Source organism: Micromesistius poutassou (genome assembly GCF_964030765.1).
Source record: "Micromesistius poutassou genome assembly, chromosome: 11".
NCBI classification, from domain to species: Eukaryota; Metazoa; Chordata; class Actinopteri; order Gadiformes; family Gadidae; genus Micromesistius; species Micromesistius poutassou.
Window position 1 is genome coordinate 15,717,138 of NC_140281.1, and position 8,413 is coordinate 15,725,550.

At 38.8% G+C, this 8,413-nt stretch overlaps 1 protein-coding gene across 1 annotated transcript; it reads left to right on the forward strand.

Moving 5' to 3' along the window:
* The first annotated feature begins 407 nt into the window (after nucleotides 1-407).
* LOC311355494 (uncharacterized protein) lies at nucleotides 408-8,032 on the forward strand. Its single transcript, XM_084475248.1, has 10 exons — nucleotides 408-545; nucleotides 725-820; nucleotides 1,545-1,617; nucleotides 1,938-2,009; nucleotides 2,113-2,178; nucleotides 2,323-2,457; nucleotides 2,572-2,664; nucleotides 6,111-6,191; nucleotides 6,914-7,027; nucleotides 7,420-8,032. The coding sequence occupies exons 2-10, from the start codon at nucleotides 741-743 to the stop codon at nucleotides 7,555-7,557; spliced, it is 852 nt and encodes a 283-aa protein (XP_084331374.1). The 5' UTR covers nucleotides 408-545; nucleotides 725-740; the 3' UTR covers nucleotides 7,558-8,032.
* The last annotated feature ends 381 nt before the right edge of the window (nucleotides 8,033-8,413 follow it).

Sequence of the window (8,413 nt, forward strand, 5' to 3'; positions counted from 1 at the left end):
TGCTGAGTCAAAAGTTTCAACCGTGTGAGAACAGAAAGCGCAACAACGTCCTTTTTTATAGATATAAAAAAAAATTAAACGCGGACATTTCCCATAAGCCAGGGTTGAAGTGTAGGTTTCTCTCTGTAGAGAAACGTGCCTGTAGTGTAGCCCTTGAAACCCCCCTCCCCCCCGTGTGACTCTCCCACACACATGACACAATCCGCCGTGACACCTCTCTGTAGTTTTTTATGAATGATAGCCAGAAGCTGCCAGTAAATTACGGGCTGTATCGTTTTCACCATTGGGATAATGAAATGCAAGAGCCAGGCTTTGGAAATGGGAGCGGGCATACTTGAGGGAATCCCAATCCAAGGTTCAAAAGGGCGCGTGCTCGGCGACACCTGACGTGAGGCTACAGGGGGCGTGACCGCCGGGCCCGACGTCACACGGGATGCTATTTATACCATACGATGAAGTCACCACACCTCACCTTGGGTTCACTCACGCGCTGGAGTTTTCATTCAAGATTTAGGGGGCGCGGGAGAAAGAAACGGACACGTGCAGTAAGTAGACAGCAATTTACGACGATTAAGTAACTTACTTGCCTTTACAATTGTGGAATATTTAGGTAATTGTTTGTCTTTATGAAGTTTGGCGCAGAACTGGTCAGTTGGTTTCGGTACTCGGTCATGCAACACGCGTGTGAGTCGTTGGTTCTTACACACACACGTCCGTTCCTCAGGTTTGACAGCGGACCGATGGACAAGCAACTGATCCCCGACACCACGAACACAGAGCAAGTGAACCATTTATATCCATCACTGCCGATCTCAGCAAGGTGGGTCAATTATTTTTAGATGGATTGCATATTTCTAGTAGCTTATTATAGTAACAGTAGAAACTAATAATAAATAATAGAGAGCATCGTTTGATCAGTGATCATCCTCCATAAACCCAGCTATGCGTTTATGGAGGATGATCACTGATCAAACGATGCTCTATTATTTTCTATTGGGTTATATTTTTGATTATATTGTCTATTAAATTATACTATGTTGCGTTCTATTTAACTTTTTATCCATTATATTATATATAATAGAATATATATAATAATTATATATAATCTATTATATTCCGTTGTCTTATATTCAATTATGTTGTATTCTGTTCTGTTTTATGCAATGGCATTCTTTATTCTATCATATTCTTATCCATTCTATTATTTTCTATTCAATTATGTTGTGTATTATTCTGTTCTGTTCTATTGTAACATATACTATTCTACTAAATTACATACTACTACCACTACCACTATTGCTGATACTACTACTACTAATACTACCGCTACTACTACTACCACAACTGCTGGTACGACTACTACTACTACCGCTACTGTCTCCTACTATTACCGCCTGGCAGAATGGTCAACAGAGCTACTGTATAGGTTTTAGGCAGAAATGAATGCTGCATATACTATACATGTGAATATGATATATTTGGAATAGCTTAATGTATCTATAAAAATAAACATATATGTGTGTTAATATATGGGCCGTCCACAGGCTGAGCGGAGAGGAGTTGCATGGAGTGCACAGAGGAGGGGTGGATGACCCAACACCAGCACCACCCAGACAAGTAATTAAGAGATTACAAAACTCAATGCTCAACATGTTGGTTTACCAAAGTTTCACATTCAGTCATCATCATGACCACAAACACACACACACACACACACACACACACACACACACACACACACACACACATAGTTGTCCCCTAGCCACAGGAAATGATGGTGTTGTGTTACTGGCAACGCTTTACATGAGAACTTCCAGAGTGTGTAAAGGGAAGTGAGTAGTTGAGATAGCATCAAACACACTCACTACTTTAACTAACCATCTCTCTCTCTCTCTCTCTCTCTCTCTCTCTCTCTCTCTCTCTCTCTCTCTCTCTAGACCAACATGTCCTCAACAGACGTAATCTCAGTCAAGGCCCAATTGGACATGTTGTGGAAGCAGAGAGCAGAGGTATGTTGAGGTTAAAACACACATACTAATGGGCATATAGAAACCCTGAGAACTATATTGAGATGTAATACAGGATTTTTGTTTTGTTTTTTTTCCCACACAGCTTATCTCCATCAATAACAAATGGGCGGATCAGTACAAAGTCATGATTTCCTATTACAAAGGAAAGGTAAAGGAATGCAAGTTTTTAGTTTAAGTTAATTTTACTTCAAGGTTAAGATCCACTTCGGAGCCTATTGTAATCTCAATAAATGTCAATGTAAGGGCATTATTTAATCTTACTCAATGTGTTTTGTATTATTTTAATCTTCAGGTCAGAGAGCAACAACCTTCGGCCAAAACCGGCCAACCAACCCACCTACCGAATGAAGATATGCGCGAAAACAGAGTGGAACAAAATGTAGAACAGAAAGTCGTAAAAGCAGAGACAAGTGAGGAGAAAGTAATGGTAAGTAAACTGGAGGAATTACAACTAATCCTGTAACCACATTTCCTTTAATTGCAGTTATCTGCTCACTGGTGTATCATTATGATTTGTATTATCACGGGAAATGTGTTGCAGAGTCACACCGACGCAGAGCAGCTCAGGGTGCAGAACGCACACTTGACCAGAAGGGGGCAGCACCAGCAGCAGGAGATACGACGTCTGAATCAGGTGAGTCATTCAAATAGTTTGAGCGTGTGTGTGTTGTTACCTCACTGAGGGGTTTCCGCAAAACTAATTACATAGTTGTTCAATGACTTGGCAAATACTTTCAACTCGCGTCAGAGATCACAATGACATCACAATCTGACTTAAAAGGGTTCAGCCGTAGACACAGCACAAAGGAAGTTTTGCATAATCTGTTGAACCCAAGGTTGCCTACATCAAAACATGGCAACTTTTGCATTCCTGCTGTAATCACTAAGAGAGTAAACAAAGGGAAACTTAGATGCACTGCTAACCTCTCAAATCTCATACCTATTCCCTCCAAACCAAAATCAACCTTAAAGCCTATCAATAACACCATCAGGATGGGTCTACTTAATGTTAGGTCTCTTAATAACAAATCTTTTTTAGTTAATGATTTTATTACCACTGCTCAACTGGATTTTATGTTTTTAACTGAAACATGGCTAGAACAAAATAACAGTGCAACCGTTCTGATAGAGACAGCTCCTCCCAACTATAACTTTTTTGATGTATGTAGATCTGGAAAAAGAGGTGGAGGGCTTGCTGCTATATTTAAAAATGTATTTCAGGGGAAACAGATGCTATTTGGTGATTTTCCATCATTCGAATACCTTTGTGCTGTATTGAAATGTTCCCCCAGAGTTCTCCTATTAATTATTTACAGGCCACCCACATACGCTGCAAATTTCTTCGATGACTTTACAGAATTATTGTCTAGCATCTCCACAGACTTTGACTGTCTAGTTATAACTGGTGACTTCAATTTTCATACTGATGATTTTAATGATAAGTGTGCAAAAAAACTTTTTACCATTTTGGACACATTTGAAATGTCTCAACATGTGAAAGAGGCTACTCATTGTAAGGGGCACACTCTAGACCTGGTTATCACAAAGGGTCTCAATGTTTCAGATCTCTCTGTGACTGATCCTTCACTGTCTGACCATTTCTGTGTTTTCTTTAATATATCTTTTATTCCCGACATACAGACAAAATCAAATACTGTCAAAAAACGGTATATCAATGAACATTCTAATGTACTTTTTAAAAAGGCCATCTCCTTGCTACCACCTCTCAACCCATGTTCTGCTGATGATCTTTTAGAAAACTTTAATTTGAAAATTTTGAAAGTCATAGATGTCATTGCACCTTATAAAGTTAAAACGATTTCTGGAAAGCAAAAGGCACCTTGGAGAAAAGCTGCTTTTGTAACAGCCCAGAAAAAAGAATGCAGGAAGGCTGAACGCATATGGCGTAAAACAAAACTTCATATACACCATGACATCTATAAAGAGAGCCTCCGTGCTTACAATTTAGACTTAAAAAGTGCTAGAGAAACATTTTTCTCCAATATCATTAAAACCAATACTAATAATGCCAAAACCCTATTTGCAACTGTTGACAGACTGACCAAGCCCCCAACACAAATTCCACCTGACCTTCATTCCACTCAGAAATGCAATGAGTTTGCAGAATTTTATACTGATAAAATTGAAGGCATCAGACGCGCCATCAATGTCTCCACTTTAAACAAAAATGCTGGACTACCACCATATTCAGGCAAAAGTAACGTGGCAATGACATGCTTTAATGTCACAGACTCTAAAACTCTTGTGGAAACTGTGACACAACTGAAGCCATCCACCTGTTGCCTTGATACTTTACCTACCAACCACTTTAAGAATGTTTTTGACTGCCTAGCAATAGACATATTGCAAATAGTTAACAACTCTCTCCAATCAGGCACTTTCCCAAAAGGCTTAAAAACTGCAGTTATCAAACCCCTTTTAAAAAAGCGGAGCCTAGATGCCTCTGTTATTAACAACTACAGACCAATATCAAATCTACCCTTCATAAGTAAAATCATTGAGAAAATTGTCCTCCAGCAACTTAGTGACTTCCTGGCATCAACTGGTTGCTATGACACCTTCCAATCCGGATTTCGACCCCTTCACAGCACTGAGACCGCCCTTATTAAAGTTGTAAACGACATCCGTCTTAACACAGACTCTGGCAAAATCTCAATACTAATGCTACTAGACCTCAGTGCTGCATTCGACACTGTAGACCATACAATACTTTTGGACAGATTAGAAAACTGGGTGGGGCTTTCAGGCACAGTTTTAAATTGGTTTAGGTCCTACCTACAAAATAGGAACTACTTTGTTTCCATTGGCGACTTTGTTTCAGAATCAACAAACGTGACATGTGGAGTCCCACAAGGTTCGATCTTAGGACCCTCTCTATTCAACATCTACATGCTCCCACTAGGGCAAATCATGCAAAATAACAATATTGACCATCACTGCTATGCTGATGACACGCAAATCTATGTATCTCTATCACCAAATGACTATCAGCCCATAGATCTGTTGTGCCAGTGCATTGAGCAAGTCAAAGACTGGATGTGCCAAAATTTCCTTCAACTAAATGAGGACAAAACCGAGATAATTGTATTTGGTGCTAAAACCGAAAGGCTTAAAGTTACCCAACACCTTCACTCTCTGTCCTTGAAAACCTCAATCAAAGCCAGAAATCTAGGGGTTATTATGGATTCAGATTTACATTTCGACAGTCACATCAAATCAGTTACAAAATCGGCATATTATCACCTTAAAAACGTAGCAAAACTTAGAGGGCTCATGTCTACCGAAGACTTACAAACACTTGTACATGCCTTTATCACTAGCAAGCTTGATTACTGCAATGGTCTCCTTACAGGTCTCCCAAAAAAAACTCTAAGGCAACTACAGCTTGTTCAGAATGCTGCTGCTAGAGTTCTAACAAAGACCAAAAAATTTGAACATATTACACCAATTCTCAAATCATTACATTGGCTCCCTGTATGTCAGAGAATTGATTTTAAAATCATGTTGCTAACCTACAAATCCCTACATGGTTTAGGGCCAAAATATTTAACTGATATGCTTCCACTACATAAGTCTTCTAGACCACTAAGATCCTCTGAGACCAATCTGTTAATTATCCCCAGAGTCAACACGAAACATGGGGAAGCAGGATTTAGTTACTATGCAACAAATAGCTGGAATAAACTCCCTGAGGATTTAAGACTTGCCCCAACTCTGACAGCTTTTAAAACAAGACTGAAGACTTTTATGTTTGCTTTAGCTTTCTGCTAAATCTTAAATCTACAATGTTTCTATTTTTATTTTTATTTTATTAGTAACTTTGCCTTTCTAAAATGCATTTTTATTAACTCTGCCTTTCTAAAATGTTGTTTTTTAACTTTGCCTTTACTTTCTATCTATTTTACTTTTTACTTATCTATTATTTTATTTTATTGTATGACAATGTTTATATGTGAAGCACTTTGAGTCTGCCTTGTGTATGAAAAGTGCTATATAAATAAAGTTGCCTTGCCTTGCCTTGCCTAAAACAAATTGCTTTGTTTTTCCATGTGTGGATAGGCCTTACAACAATCTATTGAGAGCGGTTTTGTCTGGGGGGAATCCAGAGAAGATCCACAAGACAATGTTTGGAAACATCAGGTAGTTGATTTTGAGTATTCTCTCAACATTGCAGCCTTCTTTAAACAGTTTGGGTCAGGGCCCAGTAATGCTTGACCCTCCAGCTATGGGGCTCATTGAGACCTAGGCTGCATAAATTATCAAGAGTTGGCGTATATGCAAAACTTGAACTATTTTTGGTAACCTCACGACTGCCAGGGCGGCAGTTATCCGATTTAGGGCATAGCAGACGCTGTTAGAACGACTTTCAATGAGTCCAGTTGCCAGAAGAAGGAGAAATACCAACATATATATAGTATGTATATATACTAGGGTAACCCTTTCCCCGTATACAAAGAACTTTATCATACTTATTTTTAAGTGCCAGGACGTGAAACATACAATGAATGCGTACATTAAGGGTGTACAAACATACAATAGGTGAAAAAGAGGGGTGTTCTTAGGAGAGTAAGGGAGGAGTGGTAGTAAGGGGTGAGGATGGAGGCTATGTAGAGTCCAGGTGAACTCTGAACAAGTGAGTCTTGAGTCTCTGGTGAGCGACTCTGCAGTCCTGACTCCGGCAGGGGGGGTAAATGTCTGCTATGCGGTGAATGTCTGCTGAGTTTTGTGTTTTAGAACATATTGTATATATATGTATATATATATATATGTATATATATATATGTATATATATGTATATATATGTATATATATACATATATATATATATATATATATAGTAATGTCCATTATTCTTCGTTTAGGCTCAGGTCTTCAAAGAAGACTTTCTGAAGGAGAGAAAAGACAGGGAGAGGCTCAAGGGCAAGCTTATGGAGATTGAGAAAAAGTACAGCGAACTCCACACTCTGAAGTCCAAGGTACCAGATACATAATAGTTTCAAAATAAAAGCTTGATCAACATGCTGGGTGTCCAGTGCAAAAAATCATTGTAGTTTGGGAAAACAGTTTTATTTTGAAAGTATGAGATTGCATGTGTGAAATGAGAAAGAATCCTATACATGTTAACATTTATCCGGTTTAAATGTAATAAATTATGAAGACACATTATATAATAATATATGTATCAAATTCCCTAGATTTAATTACAAATAATATGTTGCCTTGAAAAAAACATGTACTTAATTACTTTACATTAAAAGTGAAAAATGTATGTACCTTCAAAGTTTTTTTAGGTACATTTTCGGCCTACTTCGTTTGCACATATCCTTTGATGAGATGGCCAACGTTCTTTCCTCTATCCTCTTCCCAGATCACATGGGCTCCGGTCCTAGCTCCACCTGTTGCCATGTGTAACTGCCCAAACCAAGCGCCCCCAGCCAACAACTACAACACATATCCTCACACTGAGCCCCAGCAGATCCACAACCACACACCCCGGTCTACCTGACCGGCCCAGACCGCATGGCTCTGACACAGCTAGGGCCCGATGACCTCACCTTTAACCACTGTGACATCATAATCAACCAGGGATTACCTCAATCACATTTACCTTTGAAATAATACTGTGTGCACTTTACGGTCTACTTTCACTCAGGTCTAACTGTTGTACTAACCTCTCACCTGGTGTGTGTTTGTGTGTTTTGTTGAAATATATATTGAAGTTACACATTATTAAATGTGAACTTTATTAAAAACTCTTTCATGGCGGGGTTATGTTGTACTAGACTCACTCGAGTTTGCTGTATGTGTGACATTAAACTGAACTCAACAAACAAGCAAACCAATTGAGATAGTCTTGTTGTTGGTGTCTGTCTCCAAGCAGAACGTTTCTGGGTTCAAACCCCAATATTCACAGTTTACCTCTAGGCGTTGTTGAACGAGATTCCTTTAACCTCTACCTTAAGGTGACCAGATTTCTGAGACAAAATCCGGGGACATTTTCGGTTCAGCGGTGTAAAAACCTCCAAACATGTAGTGCTTTTGTCATAGGGGGGGGGGGGGGGGTGCTGCTAGTTAGCTACTACTAGCTAATAACATAGTCACTACTAGTTAGCTACCCTTAACTACTATTATAGCCTCTTCAAGTTAACTACTACTACTTTTATAGCTACTACTAGTAAGTCATTTTCTAGTTATATACTACTAACTACTATTATAGCTACTGCTTATTAGTTGCAACTATCTTCTTATTATAGCTACTACTAACAGCTATTATAGCTAATATTTAGCTACAACTAACTGCTATTATAGCTTCTCGGTATTTTGATTGCATGCTTTGATTGTTGTCAGCCTAATTATCGTTT

Bases quoted from the DNA above. Each gene is read 5' to 3' on its own strand.
- LOC311355494 (XM_084475248.1), top strand. From the start codon at position 741: ATGGACAAGCAACTGATCCCCGACACCACGAACACAGAGCAAGTGAAC. The intron at 2,010-2,112 runs GTATGTTGAGGT...TTTCCCACACAG, and splicing joins TGTGGAAGCAGAGAGCAGAG to CTTATCTCCATCAATAACAA. The intron at 6,192-6,913 runs GTAGTTGATTTT...TTCTTCGTTTAG, and splicing joins ACAATGTTTGGAAACATCAG to GCTCAGGTCTTCAAAGAAGA.